Source organism: Peromyscus leucopus, chromosome 20, assembly GCF_004664715.2.
Source record: "Peromyscus leucopus breed LL Stock chromosome 20, UCI_PerLeu_2.1, whole genome shotgun sequence".
In the NCBI taxonomy this organism is placed as follows: domain Eukaryota; kingdom Metazoa; phylum Chordata; class Mammalia; order Rodentia; family Cricetidae; genus Peromyscus; species Peromyscus leucopus.
In genome coordinates, this window is record NC_051080.1 from 19,747,715 (window position 1) to 19,772,993 (window position 25,279).

The 25,279-nt window shown below is 50.5% G+C and overlaps 1 protein-coding gene across 12 annotated transcripts in view; it reads right to left on the reverse strand.

Moving 5' to 3' along the window:
- Positions 1 to 11,030: 11,030 nt before the first annotated feature.
- Arhgap8 (Rho GTPase activating protein 8) overlaps positions 11,031 to 25,279 on the reverse strand; it is a 45,528-nt gene continuing 31,279 nt past the window's right edge. For all 12 annotated transcript variants that reach the window (XM_037197479.1, XM_037197478.1, XM_037197480.1 and 9 more), the window contains 7 exons: positions 23,711 to 23,809; positions 23,037 to 23,147; positions 16,927 to 17,000; positions 16,295 to 16,372; positions 15,399 to 15,527; positions 13,195 to 13,298; positions 11,031 to 11,450 (listed from right to left, as the gene is read on the reverse strand). In XM_037197479.1, coding sequence (XP_037053374.1) covers positions 11,154 to 11,450; positions 13,195 to 13,298; positions 15,399 to 15,527; positions 16,295 to 16,372; positions 16,927 to 17,000; positions 23,037 to 23,147; positions 23,711 to 23,809 — 892 coding nt within the window. In that variant the 3' untranslated portion in view covers positions 11,031 to 11,153. The remainder of the gene's footprint in view (positions 11,451 to 13,194; positions 13,299 to 15,398; positions 15,528 to 16,294; positions 16,373 to 16,926; positions 17,001 to 23,036; positions 23,148 to 23,710; positions 23,810 to 25,279) is intronic.

Here is a 25,279-nt window from a genome sequence, read left to right on the forward strand (position 1 = left end):
AAAATGACAGCATTTCAATAACTTCACCGTAAGTGTCGTGGTAGTCAAGGGTTCTCTAGAGGAATGGAATGCACAGAACGGATGCATATTTAAATTGGGTTTATTACTTTGGCTTGCAAGATACAGGCTGGGTAGTCACACAATGGCTGTCTCACACGTGACAGGTTGAGAACTGCTACAAGCTGTTAAAATATACAAAGTAGGATTTCAACTGATTATGACAAAGCTAATACCTGGAAGAATTCAAGGTCCTTCCAGAGGTCAAGCTGAGGCTCAAGGAGCCTTGGTGATATTTGGCTTTTGATTATCAGCCGTTTCTTGCTGTGAGTTTCTTGTGTGCTATTGTAGCTTTTCTATGGTTTATTGGGCACCATTACCCCTCTACTAAAGGAATATTTAGATAACCTTCTGTGCTGACAGCTGTGCACAGCCAGAACCCCAGTTCAAGCCTCCCTGTAATTACGGTCATTGGCAGCATCCGGCCATGCCTATCCCCAGATGAAGGAAAGTACCTTATCAGAGATACCCCTGTACTCTCTAAGAACAGACTTAAACATCCAAGGCCAAACAAAACAACACCTGTCTCCTAGGTCAGGAGGATAGCTTTATTTCTTGCGCAGTTTAGGGTGAAACCCTCCTTCCTTACTGCCTTACTAATAGACTCCTAGCTTTTTACCTAACCACTTCTAGGAATGTAGATTGAGCACATAAATTGCCTTCTTGATATACTAACCTGTCATTAGCTCTCTATTGACCTCCTTTACCACTCCCCTTTTGGGTTGTAAAAGAAAGCCTGGTGGTCACTGCCTGAGGAAAATTCTTACCTACCTTTATGACCCTCTAAGAATTCAAACCTGGGGGTGCTGGACAGATGGCTCAATGGTTAAGAGCACTGTCTGCTCTTCCAAAGTTCCTGAGTTCAACTCCCAGCAACCACATGGTGGCTCACAACCATCTCTAGTGGGATCTAATGCCCTCTTCTGGCATAAAGTTGTAAATGCAGATAAAGCACTCATACACATAAATAAATAATATAAATCTTTTAAAAAAATGAAAAGAATTCAAACCTGGTGACCTTGCTCGGCCAGAGGATTGCTATTGCTTGGGTTTATAACTGAATTCCTGAGAGACTTGCAGAGAACTGAGAGAATAAGGAGATCGAGAAGAGAAATGAGAATGGAAGAACTAGATGGGTAAGAACTGGAGAGGAACGAGCTGAGATGGGGAAGAACTAGATTGAAGGGCTAGAAGAGAGGACTAGAGGAACGAGATGGAAGATGAGGAAGAGCCAGATGGGGAAGAACAAAATAAGGAAGAAGGAGATGAGAGAGGAGCTAAAATGGGAAAGAACTAGATGGATGAGAACCTAGATGGGGCAGAACTAAGATGAAGGAATTAAGATAGAACTTAGAGGAGACAGCAGATAAATGTAAAGAGAAATCAGGCAAGAAAGGAGCTGAGCATGAGAACAGAATAGAAACTGTCTAGAGAGAGAATTGATACAGAATAATAAATCGTATGGACTAAGGGGTTTCATGTATATAGATTCATTTCATAAAATCAAAGATTAATTATCAGCTGGTTGTAGATTCTTCCAGACCCTGGGAGGAGACTATAGAGGGCTTGGTCCCCAATTCCCCATTAGGGAACCCAATACCTCAGTCCTTGAGGCTGGGTGCCTCAGCAGTCTCAGTTTGGGGACAAAGGCCTGGAGGATCCCCTGTTCAGTCTGGGTTGGAAGGTTGAAGAAGCAGGCTTCAGATAACAGTGGAGGATGACGCCAGCTCTCACCAGCAAGAGGCCAAGGCAGACAGGCAAGAAACAAATGCTTTTCCCTTGGATATCCTTGTATCTGAGTCCCAGCCACTGGATGGTGCCATCCATTCAGGGCACATCTTTCCACCTCAGTTAATCTAAGAAATCCCTCACAGGCATGCCCAGCAGCTTCTCTCATGGGGATTCTAGATCACATCAAGTTGATAGTCAATAGAATGATAGGAAGTCTCTTCTAGTCTCAGTTTGCTTTGAGTTTTATTTTTATTTGTGAGTGTGTGTGTGTGTGTGTGTGTGTGTGTGTGTGTACGTGCACACATGAGTTCAAGATGCCTGTAGAGGTCAGAAGAGGGTGTCAGATTCCATGGCTGGAGTTATACAAAGTTATGAGCTGCCCAGTGTGGGTGCTGGGAAACAAACTCTGGTCCTCTGCAAGGGCCTCAGTTGCTTTTAACTTCTGAGCCCAAAGGTCGGTTGTTTTAAAATCCTGGTTGTTCTTAATTTTTTTTCACATGCATATATCATGATTTTATAACCATGTGAGTGTCCCCTGATTCAGTAAATGTGATTGTTTATATTAATTGTCAAACACTAAGCCAAGTTTAAATTCTTGGAATAAACCCTACTTGCTCATGGCACAGCATCCCATCCATTTGACTTGCTTATATTAAATGTTCTGTACCGATATTTCTGTGGGATGTTAAATTTCTGCTTGTCTTTTTGATGCCTCAGACACCTTCATACTCTATGAGTCAGAGATGTGCCCCCTTGTTTCCTGAAAGCCTTTTCATTCGAATGCACTAGCAAAGCCATCTGGAGCTAGAGTTTCATTGGTGAGAAGGCATTACATTTCCATTTTAACAGTTGAGTATGTCTAATACACGGGGCTGTTGGGATATTCTATTCTGTTGTCAGTTTCAATACGTTGAGTTATTCAAGGAATTATCACTTAGGCTGATTTTGGCATGAAATTGTTCTTGACATTTTGATGATCGTCTCGGTCTCTGCACACTCTAAAGCAATCAGCACATTTTCTTTCTTAATTTGTATTTCCTCTCATCTTGATGTGGGAAGCTATCAAGGGGTTCATGAATGCGTGTATTTATGTGAAGAACTGGCATTTGGGTTTGTTTCTATCCTCTATTGCCTGTTATTTATTTATTGGTTTTGTTTGTTTGGGGTACTTACTGATTACAGAACCCAAGGCAAGGACTCTGGCACTGAGCTGCACCCTAGCCCTGATTTCTTCTTCCCTTTTCCTTGTTTGTTTGAGACAAGATCTCATTATATAGCCCATGCTGACCCAGAACTCAACAACCCTCCTGACTCAGCCTCCCGAGGGCTGAAATTACAAGTGTGTGCCGCCACACCCTGCTTGCACGCCGTGCAAGCTACTTCTGTTGTTTTTGTTGGTGGCCAACTTGATGCCAGCCAGAGTCATCTGAAAAAGGCAACCTCAGTTGAGAAAAAGCCTCCATCAGATGGTTTGTAGGCAAGTCTGTGGGGACATTTTCTTGATTAATGATTGATGTGGGAGGGCTCAGCTGCCTGTGGGAGGTGCCGCCCCTGGGCAGGTGGTCCTGGGTTCTATGAGAGAGCAAGCTGAGGGAGCTGTGAGGTGCCAGCCAGTAAGCCGTGTTGTTCTCTGGTCTGCTTCAGTTCCTGCCTCCAGGTTCGTGCCTTTTGACGTCCCTCAGTGAGCAACTGTGACTGGGACGTGTAAGCCAAATAGACCTCTTTCTTCCACAAGCTCCTTTTAGTCATGGGGTTAGGCAGAGCAATAGAAAGCACACTAAGGGCCAGGTGTAGATGGCTCGCACCTTTAATCCTAACACTGGAAGGCAGGGGCAGGCAGATCTCTTGAGTTTGAGGCCAGTCTGGGCTACACAGTGAGTTCCAGGACAGCCAAGGTTATGTAGTAAGTGTGTTTGTGTCAAAAAAGAAAAAGAGGACAAAGAGAAGGGGAGAGAGAAGAGAAGGAGAGGGAGAGGGAGAGGGAGAGGGAGAGGGAGAGAGAGAGAGAGAGAGAGAGAGAGAGAGAGAGAGAGAGAGAGAGAGAGAGAAAGGAAAGAAAAAGAAAGAAAGAAAGAAAGAAAGAAAGAAAGAAAGAAAGAAAGAAAGAAAGAAAGAAAGAAAGAAAGAAAGAAAGAAAGAAAGGAAACAAACTAGGAAATTCCTCTTAGTCCGAATTTCTGTTCCTTTTTATTTCCTTCCCTTGCATCTAACTGCGAGGCACTAGCCACTGCTTTTAGATCTTTTTTTTTTTCCTACAAGCTTTTAGCTCTCCCTGGAGGTCCTGCTTTAATACTTCATGAATGTTGATATGTTGTGACATTAGCATGTCTTTAGATTATTTTCCCTGTGAATTCAAATTATTTTCTCGGGAGCTGGAGAGAGGCTCATTCAGCAAAGCGCTTGCCGTGTGAACCTGAGGACCTGAGCTTGGACCCCAGAACCCATGCAAAAATAATAATAAACAACAACAACAAAACCCAAAAAACAAACAAACAAAAAAACGGGCATTGCTTGTAACCCCGTTACTGAGGAGGCAAACAGGCAAACAGTACTCTGGGGCTTGCTGGGGAACCAGGCCAGCCTAATTGGCCCGTAAGAAACTCTGTCTTTAATAAAAAGGGGTGGCTGGAGATCCAGCTCAGCAGTTAAGAGCGCTTGCTCACTGCTCTTGCAAAGGACCCAGGTTCAGTTCCCAGCCCCCATGCCAGGTGGCTCACAAGCAACTACCTAACACTTCATCTCTAGGTAATACAACACCCTTTCAGGCCTCTTCAGACACCTACACTCATGCACATAGCCTGACACAGCGGCACGTACACACACACACATAATTCACAACAAAATATTTAAAGTAACAACAAACAAACCAAAAAAAAAAAAAAAAAAAAAAAAAAACCGTGGGACTGGAGAGATGGCTCACAGTTAAAAGCACTGGCTGCCCTTGCAAGAGGACCCAGGTTGAGTTCCCAGCACTTACACCGTGACTCACAACCATCTGTAACTCCGGGGGATCTGATACTTATTGGTGAAATTACTCAGGCCACTCCACGTAGTTAAAAGGGAGGTTTATTTTGTGGGGTAACTTACAAATGAAGGGATAGGTTACAGGGTCTGGGAAAGGCGCAGCGCAGTCCGGCGGTGTTCTCTGGAGAACTCTGTTCAGTCTACCTCTAGCATCCAGGGTCCAGGAACCAAGAGAAGGCAGTGCATCTGGAACTCGGGTCTTCAGGGCCCTCTCTTGGCCCCCGCCTTGTAGGTGTGACTGTTACCGAAGCCTCAATGGGGTTGGAACTTCCAGATCAAAGCTGGAATGGCTACCCACTACAGATACTCTACCGGCTGTTATGGGCACTGCATGCACATGGGACACAGACTTAACTGTAGCAAAACTCTGGTACACATTAAAAAAAAAAAAAATCATCTAGGCTTGGAGGCACATGCCTTTAGTCCTCATACTCAGGATCCTGATCTACATAACAAGTTCCAGGCCAGCCAAAAAAAATAAGCGAGCCTAAGAAATGACACCCAAGGTTGTCCTCTGACCTCTACATACACAGGGCACACTGAATACCTCAGGCATGTGTGTATTAGAGAGTAATTTCTTGCTTACATTCTGACTTCTTTAGCCTGATTTGTGTGTTTCTTCTTTTCTTTTTTTTTTTTTTTTTTTTTTTTTTTTTTTTTTTTTTTTCTTTTTTTTTTTTTTTTTTTTTTTTTTTTTTGTGTTTCTTCTTTTTTAAGACATTTTCATATACTTGGATGGTTCCCCCTTCTCGATATCATTGATTTTCAGATCAATTTTATTCCATGGTGTTCTTTGCTTGTTTTTAATTAAAATCCTTTAATTTACCGGGGCTTGTCTTCTGACCCAGACTCTGATCCACATTGGTAGCCATGTCCTGTGCACTTAGGAATAATACACACCCCTCACCTCAGCTGCTGAGTATGGTGTTCTGTAAACACTGAAGAGATCCAGATGTTCAGCTTGCTCGTGTCTTCACACTTTGTGCCTGCCCCCCACTCTTTTCTTCCTCCTTCCTGAACACTAAGGGCGGAACCCACAGCCTCACATGGGCCAAGCAAGTGCTCTCTCACCAAACCCCATTCTCTGAACCCCTCATTCAGTTTTTTTCCTGTTTAGTGTGTGTGTGTGTGTGTGTGTGTGTGTGTGTGTGTGTGTGTGCATGCACATACATGCCGTGGTGCACAAGTGGAGAGGCAGTTCTTTCCTTCCACCACGTGTGCCCCAGGAACTGAACTCGAAGCACCAGCCTTGTAGGCAGACACCTTTACCCACTGAGCCACCCCACAGCATCCACCATTCAGTTTTTATTTAATTTATTTATTCTTATTTTACGTGCATTGGTGTTTTGCTTTCATGTATGTCTGTGTGAGGAGGCCAGATCCCCTGCAACTGGAGTTACAAACAGTTGTGAGCCATCATGTGGGTGCTGAGACCTGAACTCGCGACCTCTGGAAGAACAGCCAGTGCTCTGAACTGCTGAGCCATCTCTCCAGCCTCGCACCATTCAGTTTTTAATAACTCCTTCTGCTTGTATGTCATTCAGTGTGTGGGAAACCCTTCAGTGATGAATGATTGTGGGCTTGCAGAGGTGGCCTTGGGGGAGATTCCCTGCCAGTTTTCATGTCACAGAGGTGTGGCGGTGCTGACCGGTACAGATGGTCACCAGGAGAAACTAAGATCCAAATGGACACACACGTCAGTTCTGTCCGTGTTAATTGCAGGACGCCCTTCAGTCACCTCAGTGACACACATCGACTTGCCTGCTTTTCTTGCTGATGAAGGACAGGCGGGCTGCATCTCCCTGCAGCAATGCTCTGGTCCCCCTTCTGGGTCATTCCTAGACACACAGTCTGATCTCCCCAGCTCACTAAGTTGCTCTCCCAGTGTCCACAACGGTCTGTGACTCAGCCATGGGTGAGTGATTTCTATGTTCTGACTTCCATTTTCTCTCCCTGACATTTCCTGCCATGGCAAGCCCCAGCGTGTGTGGGTCTAGGCAGGTTCCCGTGGTTCAGTGTGAATGTCAACCACAAGTTCTGGGCAGCCTGCTGAATCTCTGGAGTCCCTGGAAATCTCTGTCATTTCTGCAAAAGTGAATGTTTGGATAATTCATCCGTGTGTCCTGGTGATGCGGACACCCTGGAGTCCTTGTCCGGGCATTGTTAGCATTGTTTTAAGCTGGGACATTTTGTGTGCCTCCCACATGTGACGGCTGTAATCACTTTCTTTTGCTGTGGGAATGATCGGGAAATTGTGCGGAGACACAGGAAGGTGATGGGACCATGCAGTGCTGGGCTGGGATTCTACAATTACCATTTGTGAAGAGAAACTGTTATCAAAGGACCCGCAGGAGACCATCTTGGGGCACCTCTCCAAGTCAGGAAATTTGAAACATATATTTCACAGACATGCATTTCCCTGTAAACCCCGCTGCATAATGCATGAGGCTTGATTTAATGTCATTGTTAATTCGGGGCTCACAATGGCAGGCTCTTAAGGGAGCCATCATTTTTCTTTCTTTCTTTCTCCCTGGCAGCAGAACTCTGAGACCCTTCGGGGTTATTCAGCATTCTGTGAGCACAGACATCATGGAAGTGTGGTGTGTGTGTGTGTGTGTGTGTGTGTGTGTGTGTGTGTGTGTGCGCGCGCACGCAGATGCATGGTGGCCTTTCCAGAGGCTGTGGCAGGGAACACGGGGGGGGGGGGGGGGCACTGGTTGCCTCGGGTTCCATACTGAGCCTTGCTGAGATCCCACTTTGTTTGACTTTTGGGGGTCAGAGAGGAAGGGTTGTTAGAAAGAAGAAAGGAAGGAGAGAGAGGGAAGAGGGAGGGGGAGGAGGAGGGGAGGAGGGAGGGGAGGAGGGAGGGGAGGGAAATAGAGAGGAAGAAATTAAAGAGAGAAAGAAGAATGAATGATAGAGAAGAGAAAGGAATAAAGAGAAGAGAGGAAGAAAAAGAGGAAGGAGGAAAGCAAAGTGAAAGAAACAAAGGGCAAAAAGAAAGGCTTTGTAGGATAACAGGAAGGAAGGAAGGGAGGGAGGGAGGGAGGGAGGGAGAAAGAAAGAAAGAAAAAAGAAAGAAAGAAAGAAAGAAAGAAAGAAAGAAAGAAAGAAAGAAAGAAAGAAAGAAAGAAAGAAAGAAAGAAGGAGCCACAATTTCATGAAGCCCAGGAGAATCCCATGGCCTCGGGGACTGGGAACGACAGAGCAGTGGAAAGAGCAGAAAACACATGACAGAGCATGGTGGGCGGGTAATGGGGCCTCCGACACATGTGACTGGAGCTTGGCTAGGGGCGAGAGGAGGGGGTGTGGAGAAGAGAACCCAGTAGACACTAAAGCCAAAGACACCAAGGGCGCCTCTCAACACCGGGGGCGGGCCGGGGCTTCGGAGTCCCCCCTGAGCTCAGAGGCAGTGCAAGCCAGGCCGGAGCCCCCAGCTGCAGGCAGGGCATCCGTTTGCTGAAGGATACCTCAGCTGAGGGCCACTTCAGGCTGCCAGCAGAGGCGTGACAGCGCTAACCAGTGGAGATGGACACCAGGAAGACAACTCGACTTTCATCTCCAATATCTACCAGCGTCCAACCTTTCTGTGGTGTGGCAAGATGGCGTCTACAAGCTCACCCTCCAGAACTGCACGGTTGCGTTACCCAACCCACCACTCCCCAGTCACTAACAACTCTCATGTCTTAAGCAACTTTGCCATTTGGGCTGTGCTGTGTCCACAGCTATGGCCGATCGGATCGTGTCTGAACCTTGGGTTAGACGTGCCAAGCAATTTCAATACAACCAGCAAATAAATGTCAGCCTGACTGCTCAATGGCAGATACAAATAAATAAACATCCACGTTCAGGAGAGTGTTCAACTATCTCATTGCTCTATGCCCAGACAGGAATCAGGCAGAAGAGACCAAATGTGCTGAGGATGACAGTGCCCGGGGTGGGGCTACAATTCTAGCTCAAGCCACCCCAGAGCTAGACTTTCCAGGAAGGGTGCACACGGTGTGAGCACCTACCATCCAGATGGGAAGGGCAAGCCCAGAGCCTCCCTCAGCCTCACTTCTTCGTGAAAGCCACAGAGCAGAAGCCTGCATAGGTTTGGACACAGCGAGACTGGTTAATCCCTTGTCAGCTTGACATAAGCTACGGTCATCTGGAAAGAGAAATCTCAGTTGAGAAAAAGCCTCCATCAGATTGCTTGTAGGGAAGTCTATGGGGGCATTTTCATGACTGATGAGTGATACGCCAGTGCCCAGCTCACTAGGGACAGTGGCACCCCTGGGCTAGTGGTCCTGGGTGCTATAAGAAAGCAGGCTGAGTAAGCTGTGAGGAACAAATCAGTAAGCATTCATCCACAGCCTCTGCCTCCAGGTTCCTGCCTCGGGTCCCTGCCCTGCCCTCCCTTCGAGAGGGACTGTAATCTGTAAACTGAAGTTAATTTTGGGCATGATGTTTTTCAACAGCATATCTGTGCATGGGTATACTCTTACTTTCCTGGGTCTCCGGGTCCTCATTTGTGGACTAAGATTATGATTTGAGCACACAGTCTCATTTTTTTTTGTCCACAGTAGGAAATCCTTTTAAGCTCAATCTCTGTGTCCTCTGCATCTCTGGGCAGAAGGGGGGACGTGTCAATGGCTGCCTATAAGAAGGAGCTGCCCTGCATGATCAGCCAAATGGGTCCTCAGGAATCAGGTGTTTGCTGGTCCACTCACCAGGCAACAATACTGTCTGGATCATAATGGTGTGTCATCGAGGCCCCAGTTCTCAGGCAGGTCTCCATCCTCTGTGGAGTCCTATAGTGTTAGCCACTGAGTAAAGCCCGCACTTTCAGGGGTGCAGAATGTCCACCACAGGCTCCTGTGTTTAAAACTTGGCCCTCAGTTGTGACAATGTTCTGAAAGTTTCTGTAAACTTCCCTGTTTCAATTCTACTTCCTAATCTGTCCTGATGGAAGAAACTCCCACAACCACAGCCCTTCCATTTTCTTCTTCTTCTTCTTCTTCTTCTTCTTCTTCTTCTTCTTCTTCTTCTTCTTCTTTTCTTTCTTCTTCTTCTTCTCTCTCTCTCTCTCTCTCTCTCTCTCTCTCTCTCTCTCTCTCTCTCCTCTCTCTTCCTTCCTTCCTTTTGTTCTTTTTTTTTTTTCCAAAACAGGTTTTCTCTATGCAGTTTTGGTGCCTGTCCTGGATCTCGCTCTGTAGACCAGGCTGGCCTCGAACTCACAGAGATCTGCCTGTCTCTGCCTCCCAACTGCTGGGATTACAGCCAGTCCTTTTTCACCATGTTGAACACGCACTGGGGTCACCACACAGTTTGGGGCAGCCCCCATCCAGGCCTGGAGGAACTGACAGCAGGCATCTGAAGTGGGCTTTTGTCCTCGGCGTCCGTCCCTTCTATCTGCGGCAGGAGTGTGAAGGCAGCTGACATAGGCTCTCCCTGTGATAATTGTTAGCGGTTGGTGATCTGGATCCCGGCAGAAAGTGTGTGTGTGACCCAGGTCTAGCCCTTCAGTGCATCCTCCGGCCACTGATTGGTCCAGAGCAGGCATGTGACCCAAGCTTGTCCAATGCAAATAACTTACAGAACTTTTGCTGGTGGCCTTGCTGCACTGTATTTGGTGATGTGCAGGGTCCATTCTACAGCCCTGAGGGGACAATCTGTCTGTGGCCACAGATTTGGAACTCTCTGGCAGGTTGGCTGCCCAACATCACTTCCACTCCTGTGCGGAGTGCCTACAATGTTGCTCTTTCCACTGTGGCCGACAGGCTTGGCTGTGGACACGCTTCACCATAAGGACCAGTCCTTCTCCACAGGGACCTGAGCATTGCTCTCCATGATCTTGAAGACCATACTAACCTTGAACAGCTCCTCTGTCCAAGGCAAAATGTGCCCCCATGCCACCTGCTGGAGGATAGGAGTAATTGGCCAAACAGCTAAGTCTCCCCGGATCATAGCCAGCCCACCCAGGGCATGTTATTGTCCCCCAAGGACCCCTGAACTATCAGGTAACCCTGGATTGTGGCCAGCCTACAGCTGTGTGAGTCACTAGGTCAGATGGCCTGTCACACAGGCCCTGCTCCAGGCCCCTTGCTCACAAATTCACACTTCCCTTAAGTCACATTGGGTTATGGTTCCAGACAGTCATCCTCACACTTGTGTTTCATTTCAGCCACGGCCCAGAACCATGATGGACCCAACAATCAGAAGCACAAGATTCCCACTAAAAAGTTCTGGGTTCATTTAATTCCTGTGTCTTCTTACAGACCATATGTTTATAAGACAAACGGGGCCACAGATACATAGATTGCAAGGGGGCACCTCCATCTTGAGGTGTCTCCAGCCAGTCAGGGGATGCGGAAGCGCGGTAAGTATGGCGAGGCCTGGGGAGTGCCTGTCTTCGTGAATCCTTTGGTGACAGGGCCAGCCTGTTCCATTTCCACAGTGGTCTGCACGTGCTCCCCGGGGGCCTCTTGGGTGCTGAACACTGTGTCGTAGTACTCAATCAGCAGCTCCGTGAACAGGTTCAGAGGCACCAGGGCGCTCAGGGAAGCCACCCCCTGGGACGGCCAGATCAAGTTCAGCCCGAACACACATGCCAGGTTTGAGCTGGTCATCTTGTTTGAAATGCTCTCCAGAGACACCTGGAAGAGGCCGCACCGGAAACCAAGAAATGAATCCCCAGGCATCAGCAGCCTGGATTCTGTCCTCACCCCAGAGGAGACTGGTGTGGTAGAGAGAGCTGTTGATGATTCCATCCTCACCCCCCCCTCCCAGGGGCTAATGTGGTGGAAAGAACTCTTGAGGGGAGAGGGTGGGCTGGGGAGATGGCTCAATTCGTCTCACCAAGCGCTTGCCATGCTAGCCGGAGTTTGGTCCCCAGAATAATCTGGTGCACGCTCGTAATCCCAGCACCGGGGAGGCAGGGACAGGTGGATCCCTGGGGCTCACTGGCCAGCCAGCCTAGCCGACTTGGCAAGATCCAGGCCAGTGAAAGACACCAATCTCAAAAAACAAAATGGAGCCAGTGAGATGGCTCAGTGGCTAACAATAACTTCTGCAGAGCCTGGCAGTCTGAGTTCAGGCCCTGGGACCCACACGGTGCTCCCTGCAAGCTGTCTTCTGATCTCCACATGTGCATGCTGTAGCGTGTGTACACATTTGTGTGCCAGCGCGCATGCACACATACACACACACACACACATAAATAAATAATAAATAAAAGAGTTCTAGAATGGAGGTCACAGCCAATGACAAAATTCTACGTGGCCACTTCCCTACTTAAGGGAGGCCTCAGTTTCTCAGTTTTTCCATCTGTGAAAGGTTCTGGTCTTGACGCTGTGGAGACCCTCTGAACCTCCACAGTCTGACTTCCAGGATCTCATAAGTGCCCCCATCAACTCCCCTTCCACTTTGGCAGACTTGGGGGCCGGGCAGGCACCCAACACTGCAAATCTAAGCCGGGTGCCCTCTGGCTTCCGTGATCTGATTGGTGAATTGAGCTCAGGCTGGTGGGTATGGTGGAGAGAGCCAAGTGCTTTCTACCTTGTAGGGGCTCCCGTCCTCCTGGCTGACATGGCCACCTGGATGAGTAGGATTCATTATTCCCCATTTTGCAGATGAGAAGACTGAGCCCAGAGGGCACGGGAGACCTGCCTCTGGGCCTTGTGAGGGAGCAGCACAACAAAGACCAGTCCACACCAGTGCCTGAGGAGGAAGCCTGAGAAGTCCGTCCTCCGCCGAGAGGGTCTGAGCGCATGCATCCTCGCTCGGTGAGAAGTAACCAGGCAACAGCGAGAGAGACGGAATTGCTTGTGGTGAATGTGGGGGTAGGGTAGAGGGCAGCTGGGGAGGTGGTTCAGCGGCTAAAGTACTTGCCACAGGACCTGAGTTCAATTCCCAGCACCCACATGCCTCTACTGCGGGCACTGGGGTATGGGAGTATAAAGACAGGCAGATCCCTGGAGCTCACTGGCCAGCCAATAATGGCTGACTGAATAATTGAGCTCTAGGTAAGAGTAACTGAGGAAGACCTCTAACGTTGATATTTGTCCTCCACACATCCATTCACATATATTCATGCATGCACACACGCACAAACATATGCATGAATATATACCATACACACAAAGCCAAGAATGTGACATCGTATGATAAACTGTCCCCTCTGTCCCTCCTGGCTCCTATCCTGGACATCGCACCAGACTGTCAAGTTTCTCAGAGGAGTCTGGCTGGACCTTGAGTGACATCCTTTGGTGGTTCAAGAGTGGAGTGGGTGTGACTTTGGACCTGGGGCAAACAGCTCGGGTCTGTGATGACAAGAGGCCCCCCCAGGGCCAGTCTTGGGGCTGGGCTTCCTCATCCTGGGATGCAGCTAGCCCCACTTACCTCATGCAGGAAGCCCATGAGGTAGCGGAGGACGGTGTAGTTGTGCTCCGGGAGGCTCCGCAGGATCAGGCGGCAGTGGGTTACACGCAGGCTGCTCTCCACACCTGCAACGGCATGAGGCTGCTGGCCTGGGCAGCACAGTCCTAAGGCCAGCCTGGCCATGTGGCTCTGGCCAGCACCCCACTACTTCTGCCAGCCTCCTTCCTCCTCTGTGTGATGGCTGCAGAAAACTACTGCCCGCTGGGAAGCAGGGCAGTGAGTCACTCTGCAAACAGGAAAAGGCTAGACCAGGGCCAGCCATTTAAACACAGACTGCCATCCACATCTGGCCCAGCACATTTGGTTGTTAATAAAGGTTTCATTTGTTCTCTCTACCTCCCAAGTGTTGGCATTAGAGGCATGTACCACCATGCCAGCGATCAGTAGTAATATTTCACTTGAACTCCACTGTGGTTGTGTGTAGACACACGGCCTAGGGCTGCTTGTGGGTTACCACGATGGAGCCGGCAGCTGCCATGGAGACTGTGTGGCTGGGGAAGGTAAAGCATTGACTCTGATCTCGCCAGGATAAATGCGACTGCCTCTGATTCTCAGTGCACAGATCACCAGGCTGTGTTGTTCTCGGGGAAAGACCCGCATTCACACATAGACCCTCGGTCCCCACCGCTGCCCTCCACTTGAGTTTTGTTTTGAGACGAGGTCTCACACGTCCCGGGCTGGCCTCAAACTTGCTCTATAGCTGAGGATGTCCTTGAACTCCTGGTCCTCCTGCCTCCACTTCCCAAGTGCCGGGATGATAGGTGTGTGCCACTATTTCTGGTTTGTATAGTGCTAAGGACGGAGCCCCGGCACTCGACTAGCCAATCTACATCCTCAGACCCTCCGCCCACAGACGTGTTCACAACCCTGTTCCTGAACCCCCAGCCTCTGGCACACTACTGTCCCTCTGCTAAGCCTGTGTAGTGGCCAGGGGACCCTGGAACTGTACGAAGGCTCCTGTTGGGACCCAGGATCCCCATCTATGAAACGTTCGAGGGCGTTCTAATAAAGGTCATTGTCCTGGGGAACCAAGCTGTGGTTGCTTAGTAATCTTGGTGGACAAGATGTTTCCTTGTGATTCGCCTTTCCAGGGAAACCAGTGGCCACCAGCTCTGGGCTGTGGATAACCCAGTCTCAAGCTCCTCTTCAGAGAATGATGGCCACAGAGACGACATGGGAGGGACACAGGCCACCTTGGCTATCACGCTGGTCCTCTTTTTTTTTTTTTTCTTCTGGTTTTTCGAGACAGGGTTTCTCTCTGTAGTTTTGGTGCCTGGCCTGGATCTTGCTCTGTAGCCCAGGCTGGCCTCGAACTCACAGAGATCCGCCTGGCTCTGCCTCCCGAGTGCTGGGATTAAAGGCGTGCACCACTGCCACCCGGCTATGGTGGTCCTTCTTATCCCTTCCCGAGGAAGCAGGCAGAGCAGCAGAATGTCACAACAGTGACTCTGTGACAGCCATCAGTTGTGCATATTCTTACTTATTTTTGAGCCAAGGATGACCTTGAGGTCCTGATCCTCCTGCCTCTGTCTTCGAAGTGCAGGAGTTTATATCTACACAGCACCATGCTTTACTTTATTTGGTGCTGGGCATGGAATCGGGGCTTCCTGCATGCTAGGCGATGCTCTATTCACCGAGCTGCATCTCCAGCCCTTTATGTACTTTCAGTCCTCAGAAGAGCCCTCGTGAATACAGATGAGGGAAGGGAGCGCAGAGGGCCTGCATGACTCGCCCCAGGTCACACAAATGGTGACAGGAAAAACAGGGACCCGAGACTCGGCTCTGGACCAGGGAGATGACTCCTTGATCACCAGCAGTGTGCTCCTTGTCTCTGGAGACTACAGCCTTCAGGAAGCTTCCACAGGGCTCCAGGAAGCTTCCACAGGAAGGCCTGTATACTTCACTTGAAGGAGAAATGTAGCCAACTCGGTAGGGCCACCAGACAAGCTAGGGTCACCCTCCCCAAACCCAAGGACAATATGGCCTGTTTGATGCCTGATAGCCTCACTGAATAGAGAGGGGTGGCCCCAAGTTCCCCTCTGCTGACCCACAGGGCTGGACAGTAATGGGCCAAGGTTGGGTGGACACTGCCTCAGCCGAGACAGAGGCTGACCTGGGTCATTAGCCAGGGATGCCCTGAGGCCAGGGTTCACGCGGGTACATACTGGTGATCCCGAGAATCTGCTCATAGGCTTGGAAGGTCAGCAGAGGCTGAGGCAGCTCACGCAGAAAGGTCTTCAGGATCACGGCTGGGACATGCATGTCCCCGTAGTCGTCAAAGTTCACCGGCTTCCCTGAACACAGGACATGGCACAGCTGAGCAGCTCCCTCAGCCCATGGCTTGGAAGCTCGAGGGGGAGGTGTAGGTCACAGCCATGTGTCCCAGGGATGCCTCTTGGATATGGGGATGCTATTCCCCACCAGCTTCCTCTTACTGCCACTGCCTCCTCCCTCTTCTAGGGTGCCCACGGAGCAGCTAATCGCTTCCCTCGAGGTAAGGTTTGGCTCTGGATGGAGGCTTGAGCTCCAAGGTCAGGGCCTTGGCTCTGGGGCTGCACACACAGGGCCAGGCTAAGGTCTAAATGTCCAGCTCGGGACTGTGTGGGCCTCGTATTTTGACGAGTGAATTTGCAGTCACAGGAACACGGAAGGCTCGAGCAAGACTAGAGGGCGAGTGCTCCTGGGAGCAAGATAGTTATTTGCTTAGTGTTATTTTGGAGGTACCCCCAGCTCAGAGTCCAGTTTTCGGCTTGCAGAGTCGGGGCTGCCTATGGAACGCCGTAACATGATTTCCCTACCTTGAAGTGTTAGTTCAAACCATGTGGCCACCTGGTGTCAGTGAGGAAAGCGCAGAGGCACTGAGGGCTGGGCCAGCGCCTTGCCTAGCTGGCTGGAGTCTGGACACAGGACTCCCTTGCTCTACAATGGGATGGTGGTTGGCATTCCCAGGCAGCAGCCCACCCAGACCTGTTTCTGGGGCCAGGTGGGGGATATGGAGTTACCGAGGACTAGGAGGGCAGCAGTTGAGAATCTGGCAAGAGGGAGGGGTCTGGGGCATCACCTTGATCATACAGCCGCTGGACCTGGTGGACTATCTGGGCGCTGGCCGATCTCCGGAACAGGCCCTCCGTGTGTAGCCCTGCAGGAAGAAAAGACCGGACATCTCAGATCCCAGAACTCTGGCCTTCTGGAGATTCTGTGACTCCCCTGTCTGCAGTATCAACCTCCTGTGGTGACAGATCAGGCTTTTCCAGTCACCTCATGTCCCAGGTCCTCCCTCCCTAAGAGAAGGGAGTGCAGAAACGCACAGGCCCGAGCTCCAGTTGCCTCTGCCCCCTAACCACTATGTGACCCTGAAGAAAATGCTCAGCCTTTCTTCTTCTATCTAGCATCATCAGTTGGCTGCCTCCCTGCCAGCCCCCGCTGCTGGCTTCACAACCAGGGGAGAAAGTCGGGCCTGAGCCTGCTCTATGTGGGGAACAGCACCCTAGAATACATGAGAACGCTGGGCAGCAGCCTGGACCCAGACCCACAGTCATGCACACACACCCAAGGTGGCCACTGTGCCTGCACATCACATGCTTGCTCGGGTCACAGCTCCAGCAGCCCCTGGCTTGTGGGGTGTTCAGGATCTGACATGCAGCCCCTTTGGAAAGGCGCTGTTGAGTGTCCCGGCCAGAGCGAGCTCCTTACCTTTCTCCCTCAGGTACGTCACTGTCCACCTCAGCACAGGGGGGATGAGTTCACCTTGGTTTTTGTCTTTGAGGCTGAGGGAGAAGAAAGTACTGGCTTATTCCGGACCCTGAGGGTGGGCACAGCCAGGGGAAGGCTCTCAGATTCCCCCCCATTCCAGGGGATAGAACATCAGGGAGGGTCCAGGGAGAGAGACAGCCTCTGGCCCCATGAAGCAGCCACGAGAGTCCAAACATTTGGAAGGACAACAAAATGCCAGAACTCCACCCAGAATATTCTGTGGGGAACGCTGGGGTGGGGGTGGGGGGCTGGAGGCTTCCTCAAGGGGCTACTTTAAGGCAGAGGTTTTGAGGGATGAGTAGGAGCTTGCCAGAGGGCAAAAGAGAAAAAAAAATTACAGACAAGAAGACACACAGATTTACGAGAAATTCTGGCTGTGAGCATGGACCCAGGAGACCAGACTAGGTACTCATCCAATTTTAAAAAGTGCTGGCTGGGAATGGTGTCACACATCTTTAATCCCGGCACTCAGGAGGTGGAGGCAGGCAGATGGATCCTGGTCTACATAGTGAGTTCCAGGACAGTCAAGACTACAGAGAGACCCTGATTAAAAAAAAAAAAAAAAACCAAAACAAACAACAACAACAAGACCCAAAAGTACATGATAAAAACATGGGGCTTGAGACACAGTAACAACAGATATTCAGAAGGACTTGGTGCAGATTCTGAGTCCTCAGCATCTAGCGCTGGCTGGGGACCGCAGTGGAGGGAGCTACGGTGTCTCAGGACAAGTGTCTCTGTGTCACCTGCACCTGCAGGACAGTTGCCTCTCTGTGCACTGGCCGAGGGCTGGCCCACACAACCTGCTGTGGGATGTACACAATACACACATTTTGTAAGACCTCCTGACTAGGCTATACTTGCTCCAGCCCCCAGCAGGAGGACAGATGTCCTGGGTGGAGGCCACTCCTCTGGCCCGGTGTCAAAAATGACAGGGTACATAAAGTGAGTTGAACTCCAGTTGCTCCACACACTTCATGAAACCCAGGAAAGAATTTCTACTGCTGTGACATGCTGAGAGTTGGGGCTACTTGTTAGGTTGCATCATCAAGAGCTGACTGAGACACTGGAAAAAAAGACCTGCTCCTGTAACATGCTGAGACAAAAGACCGCTTGTTACACAGCATTACCAATGACAGCACCTCTCCAAGGCCCGAGGGATGTAGGGGTGTTGTTAAGCAGGGAGCCAACGGTGCTGGTGGCAGAAATCATTCTCACGCCAGGACTGAGTGGTGTCCCCAAGCAGAACACAAATGGCCCATGGCAGAAGGGAATGTTTGGACCCAGTGAGCTATGGTGACTGTCCAGGTCACACAGCAAAAGATCCGGCTGGCCACCATTCTTGGAGAGTCCTGATCAGCATGTGACAAGGCTGGGCCACTGAAGACCCCTTTTCGTGGTGCTTTGCTGCCGGATTGTGAGTTTCTGTCCCCTCGGGTCTATAGGAGCTGACTCAGAATTATGTACGTGACTTTGCAGACCACCATTATGCATAATAATGGAAAGGTGGGAACAACCAAAACATTCAGGAAGTGCTAGAGAACCAACAGAATCCACTACAGCTGTATAATAGATGTGTCCAGCTACACCCTCTATGGACCTCAAAAAAGACACCAGGCTGAAGAATACAGCTCAAAGTGCCTAATGGTGTGGTTCTATTTGCATGAAATGTCTAGAATTTAGAGATGGAAAGTGGACTCGTGTCTGTGAGGGAGGAAAGGCACCAGATGTGGATGGAATGTTCTAGCATTAAACAATGGTGGCCGTTGCCCATAGCTGTGACAACCCTCACCCACAGAATGACATACTTAGAAAAAAGGAAGCTTACCCAATAATCTAGGCCTCGACAGTTCCTGGATGCATGTGTCCGTCAGTCCTGCATCTGGGCACTGAATCCTACTCTGAGGAGCAGGTGGAGGATGTAAGGAAGGTGTGTACATGTGTGTGTGGAGGGGAAGGAGTCTCACACATCCTATTTTGTGTGAAGTCATCAGGGAAGGCTTCCTGGAGGAGGGGATAGTGAAGGGCTCATATTCTGCATGCTCTGTGGCAAGGCCCCTGGTCACAAGGTTCTTGGACCGGGTTAATGAGGAGAGCAGTGGTTCATCTCTAGACCTGTCCTCTTTCCCAGACTCACAGCTGCCCAGAGGAGACTCGCATCTCTATCCTCCCTCTTCGGGAATGGCAAGCAAGGCTTTATATTTCCGCAGGGCTGGGGACTGAACCCAGGGCTTTGCCCATGCTAGGCAAGCTCCTCTGAGCCCTGGCCCAGCCCAAGTGAGACCTCTGACTCCCCGACTTTGCCTTCCTCTGTTGGCTTAAGTGGCTCATTCCAAGTGATGGCTTTCTATTGTGAACTTAAATCAGCAAATTAACATTGGCGAGTAGGCTTTAGTTATGAATTTTAATGTCTTCCACTCGCTCGCAGTCCAAACAAATTAGATATCTGGTGCTTTATTTAATACGTTTATTGCCATTTTATTATAGTCATTGGCAATGAGACAACATAAAATATTAATTTAAAGGAGCAATCACACAGATTATCTCTTAAAGTGGCGTGCCCGGAATGTATTCAAAGGCATCTGACATTGCGTGCTGTTCCCTAAAGAGATAGGAATGAAGTGGATTTTTCTGTGTGGTGCTGGAGTGGATCACAGTGGTAATGTGTACCAGGCGAGCGCTCCACCACCAAGCTGCATCCCAGCTCTGTCTGTCTGATGTCCCCATTGTCAAGAGCGGCAACGGGCCCTGCAGCAGGAGTCACTAGCAAAGTGACTGTCCCAGCAGCTTCCTGTCCACTGACAACTCTGTGTCAACACATCCTGCAAGTGCTCAGGTCACAAGAGTGTCCCCGATAAAGGTGTCCCCAGTGGCCTGGTACTGTAGCTGTTGCTTCCGAATGAAACGCCCCCTCCTGGAGAGGGGAGGAAGGAGGAAGGTTCACAGAGCTCACGGCATTCACCAGAAACTTACAAGACACACTCGGCTTGTATAAGGTTACACAAACAGTGAACCACTGCTGGGAAGGGGACACTCTTGGAGCTTTCTACAGATCCCACAAGGAGCTCCAGCGATGCAGCTTTCCTGGGCCATCACCCATGCTGGGTGTGGGGCTTCTCAGTGGTGCAGGCACCTGAGTCACCTATGCCCCCATGAGTGACCCCATCAACGCAATGGTCTGCAGACTAGACTTGGACAGAGCCCCTCTTTAGTCTGTCAATCTCTCCCATCTGAGGTGAACAAAAATAGCCTTCTCCAGAGCTGGAGAGACGGCTCAGCAGTCACGAGCACCGTCTACTCTTCTAGAGGACCGAGGTTCGATTCCCATCACCCGCCTGGCATCTTATAACCATCTGTAACCCTGGTCCCAGGGCATCTGACGCTCTCTTCTGGTCTCTGTGGGAACCAGGCACATACATGGTGTACAGACACATGATTACAGACAAAACACCACACACACACACACACACACACACACACACACACACACACACCCCAGAACAAAGACCAAGTCTCCCCCCCAAGTCACACAGTAGAGCCGAGAGGCCGCTGACAGCCACCTGCAGCCTCAGGTAAGTTTTGTACAAACCTGTACATTACACTAGTTTTTTTCATTTTCAAGTGGTTGTGTGTGTGTGTGTGTGTTTGTGAGGGCGAGGTGCGCCTAAGGACAACCTGGGGTGCCACGCTTCACTGTGCACGCTGATTAGGTGAGGCCAGCTGCCCAGTGAACTCCGGGTATGTCTCTGCCTCCGCAGTGATGGGATCACAGGCTCAGCACACAGCACACCCCAGTGTATGGTGAAAGACAGCGTACCCTGGAAATGTGGCAAGGGCTCGTGGCCTCATTGTTGTCTTTGTTTTTATAGATGAGAAGACAGGGGTGTAACAGGCCGTTAGGCAGCGTGGCTGGAGCCTCTGCACCAAGGAACTGAGTGGCAGAGCCACTAGGGACATCGGCAGGCCTCAGAAACACTGTGAAACTGTCACTTGATGGCCTGGGTCTCCTGACCGACGACCTCTAGAGGTGCTTGTAGTTACTGCAGGCACCTGCCCTGCCTTTGGGGTGGCCACCAGGGGCATCTACTATGTGCGGACCACCAGGGAGTGAGTCACAGCAGCATGCTTCCAGAATCCATGCAAAGGAAAAAAGCACTCTGGTGGCAAGTTTGTGCTCCAGTTTGGGGGCCAACCGTATCACCGCACACTGCCTTTTCTCTCGGAGAACGTGTGTCTGGGTGGGGAGGCACTGTGGGGTCCAGTAGGGCAGTCACAGGTGCTATTCAAGTTGTTTAAACAGGAAGTAGCCATGCGCCCACTCAGCCTGGAGTGGGTCCAGCAGTCTGTGCTCGTCACAGCAGAAAGCCCCATGGGACGGTACTGGTCCAGGGGCACACGTATAGGGAGTAACAGTCCTCTTTGTGATATCCCAAGATGCTCCCCTCCTCTGCTGCAGGCTCACCCTGCTCCAGACACTCGGGTCACCAGACGCACCCCTGCCTCGCTCAGGGAACACTGCTTTGTCACGCCTTCCTTGCTGACAGGGACAGAACCACGGGACAGCCTCCCACCACTTCCTGTTGCTTCCCAGTGGCTGTGAGACTAATTAACTTGACACAACATTCTGAACTACCTCAGTTCAAGTCTGGAACAGGTGTGGGGCTGGCACCTGCAGGCTCCAGGGACACACTTTTCGCTTTTCCACGCTTTTCCAGCTTCACAGCCTCTTCCTTATAGAACCCTGCGGGCTGCCCTCGGCTCGCCAAGGTGGCCCAGACAGTCCCCATCTCAGGTCTCCATTCACCTCTGCAAAGTCCTTCTCAGAAGGCAGGTGAAAGCCACAGTTCTGGGGGTTAGGACGTGACGGGCACTGGGCATGCTTTGCCTCCCACACATGCCCTCGGCGTCACAGGTCATGAGAGCATGCGGATGGGTCTTATCCCAGAGGACATATACGAGGACAGGAGGAACCCTGCCTTGGTGATTCAGGATGGACAAGGACAAACCTGAACCCTACCAGACGTCTCTTCAACTCTTCCCAAGTCCACATGGACCTTAAAGATGGCCGGTTTTAAGTGAAAACCGTAAACTCGTGAGTGTTTCTAATACTAAGCGGTTGACTCAAGTGGGACACGCAACAGGTCTTGAGTACCTGCCACGTAGCAGGCCCGGCTCTTCCTGTGCTCACTGTGGGCGATCTGACTGCTTCAGCTGCTCTAGGACAAAACATTGCCTTGGGGGGCTGAAGAGCCGGCCCAGTGGTTAAGAGCACTGGCTGCTCTTCCAAGGGACCTGGGTTCAATTCCCAGCCCCCGCATGGCAATCCGCAACTGTCTATAACTCCAGTTCTAGGGGATCTGACACCTTCATATAGACATACGTGCATGCAGGTAAACCTCAATGTAAAATAAATAGATAGATAGATAGATAGATAGATAGATAGATAGATAGATAGATAAGTAGATCTTTTAAAAATTACCTTGGATTTTCATTGGCCAGGTCTATTACCAGGACAGGAGACCCAAAGAGGGACAAACTCATAACCCAGAGGGTGAGGCATGTAGGAACCTGGACTAGGGCTGGGCTGGAGATGCCTGTGTGATTGGGCACCAGGGAAGGCTTCTGAAGGAGAGGCCCCAGATGAGTCGGAATGAAGTTAGCCTGGTAAACAGGTAGGGGAAGGTGGCAGATCCACTAAAGGTCAAGGTCTCCTGAGCACATCTCACGTGGAAGGTGAGAGGAGGGGTCCTAGCCAGAGGCCTGAAGGGCAGGGAGACACACACACACACACACACACACACACACACACACACAAAAAAACAACACAAAACAACAACACACACACACACACACACACACACACACACACACACACACACACACACACACACACAGAGCTGTGGGCACTCAGCCTCAGTGGGGACTTGACTCTATCCTTCCTGTAGAGTTAAGCTTGGCCACTGCAGTCAGAGGCCTGAGGCAACCTCCCAGGACACAGAGGGGTCCCAGCGCTCAAGGTAGCAGAGCAGCCTCCACCCTCCATCACTTACTATTGCAGGCTGACGCCAAACTGCTGGGTGGGCAGAGGTGGTCGAGGTGGCGGGGTCTTGGTGGGAGGGGGCAGCTGGCCTTTGTGCAGGTTTTGCAGCTTCTCGTCATACCTGCAGACACCACAGGAGAGTGTCACCTCACGGGGGACAGCCTTTTGGCCATGGAAGCAAGTGCTGTATGTGGACCAGGCTTCTATAAACATAATGGGAGACGCACATATCCTATGTCTCCTGTCTAAATTTTAGACATCCTGGGCAGAGTGCTGCCCTCTCAGGAGCAAGGGGCTCAGAGTAGCCGCTGGAGCCGGCATGCCTGGCCCAGGCCTGAAGCCAGGGCCGCTCTACAGTTGAGAGTCTGTTCTCTGGCTTGCCGCAGACGCTCAGTGAGACATTCGGCAGGAGCTGAATGAAACTCCACTAGCTGTCTTCCAGGGCCCCCGCGCCTGCCACTCCTGGATCATTTCATTCTACACACGGCTCATCTGCACACCAGGGAGCCCCTTTCATATCCGCCTCAGAAGCAGAACGGCAGACCTGTGCCTCGATGTGTTTTTAATCAGTTTTGCCCCGGCAGTGAGAAGAGGAGCCTCCCACCCACGTGCGGCCCTCGTGGCTTGTTCTCCTGCGCGTGGGAGTGGGTATCAGGCACGGCTCTGGGGACGGTGGCCACTCACCGTACTACTTCTGGGGGGATGAGCAGCTGGTCGCACTGGAGATGTTCTCGGAGCTCACGCAGGCTACTGCAGTAGGTGACTTTTTTCCCAAACTTGTGACTAAGGAAGGGGAAACAAGAGGATAAAATAATGAGGCGAAGGCTGGATAAAATAATGGGGCTACAGGAGTGGGGGGACACACATAAGACAGGCCATGTACTGAGACCCGGACTGGGCTGGGCACGGAGGCTCACCTATGTAAAATAATCAGGGGTCTCCAGTTTGAACTGACTGTGAATTTACATAGAGCAGCCAGCATGAGAGCCCCTCTCTGTGTGGAGTGGAGTACGTGGCTTAGTGTCTTTTTCCTGTCGCTGTGATAAAATACCCAGACAAAAGCAACCGAAGGGAAGGTTCATGTTAGCTCAGAGTTCAAGGTCCAGTCCATCATGGCAGTGGCGTCAACGCAGAAGGAGCTCAAGGCAGCTGCTCAAGTTATGTCTGGGCCAGAAGAGAATGCATGCATGCATGCATGCAACTGCCCAGTTCCACCTTTCCCTTTATACAACCCAGAATCCCCTGCCCAGGGAATGGTCCCATCCACAGGGGGCAGGGCTTCCAACCTCAGTTGATAAGATAATCCCTCACAGGCACGCCCAGAGGCCCTTCTCCATGTGAGTCTACATCCTGCCTTATGTATGTTGACCTTAATGATGATCATAACTGTGTTCGGGGCTCAGAGGACCTGTGGACTGAGCTTGCCTGCCTGGAGACACCAGGGTCCCGAGTGAATGGTGGCTTTGTGTTGCGCCTTCTTCTCCCTTGCCCCCTGCCCCTGCCCCTCCCAGGGACAGGGCAGGGACCTTGGGAGACTCTCCAGGAGTGTCTCAGGAGGCCATGGAGAGACAGCCTCTGCCATCAATTCTATCCTTTCCCAGGAATCCAGGACAAGCCCCTTGACCTGCCAAGGCCTGGGTCTCAGCGATACAGACTCTGAACTTGAGCCAGTTTGCAGAATGGCAGTGACCAAAAAAGGCACGTCACATAAAAGCGCTACTACTGTACCATTGGGGATGTCTCGGCAGCCTGATCTCTGTTGTGGTTCCCAGCTTTCCAGCAGTGACAACACTGGCTGACATGCTGATGGGATAGGAGCATGCGACAAGTTCCCGGCTCTAGGTGAAGAGCCAGAGGTGGTCAGTGGCTGCTGAGACAGGGAGGATCATTCTTCCCATGGAAAAACTCTTGCATCATTTGTTCAAGCCCAAGTGGTCAGCCCTGGACATCTCTACACGGGAGCAACGTATACTTCCAAGTGTCACTGTCCATGTAGTGTGTCTCCGGATATTATTGCGTTTAGAATGCTTGAATTTAAGGACTGATGTTTAAATTGTTGAATTGAGTTTCATTTTTTTAAATCATTAAATGAATTTTGCTTGCAAGTAGGACAGGATTTCCAACAATTTCTGAAATATATGTAAGCATGTATATGCCACTTTTACTGTACATTTATGCAAAGCAGCATTCTCAGCATTCATGATTATAAAATCAAACTGACCAACTCTGAGAAAATACTAAAGATGTGATACA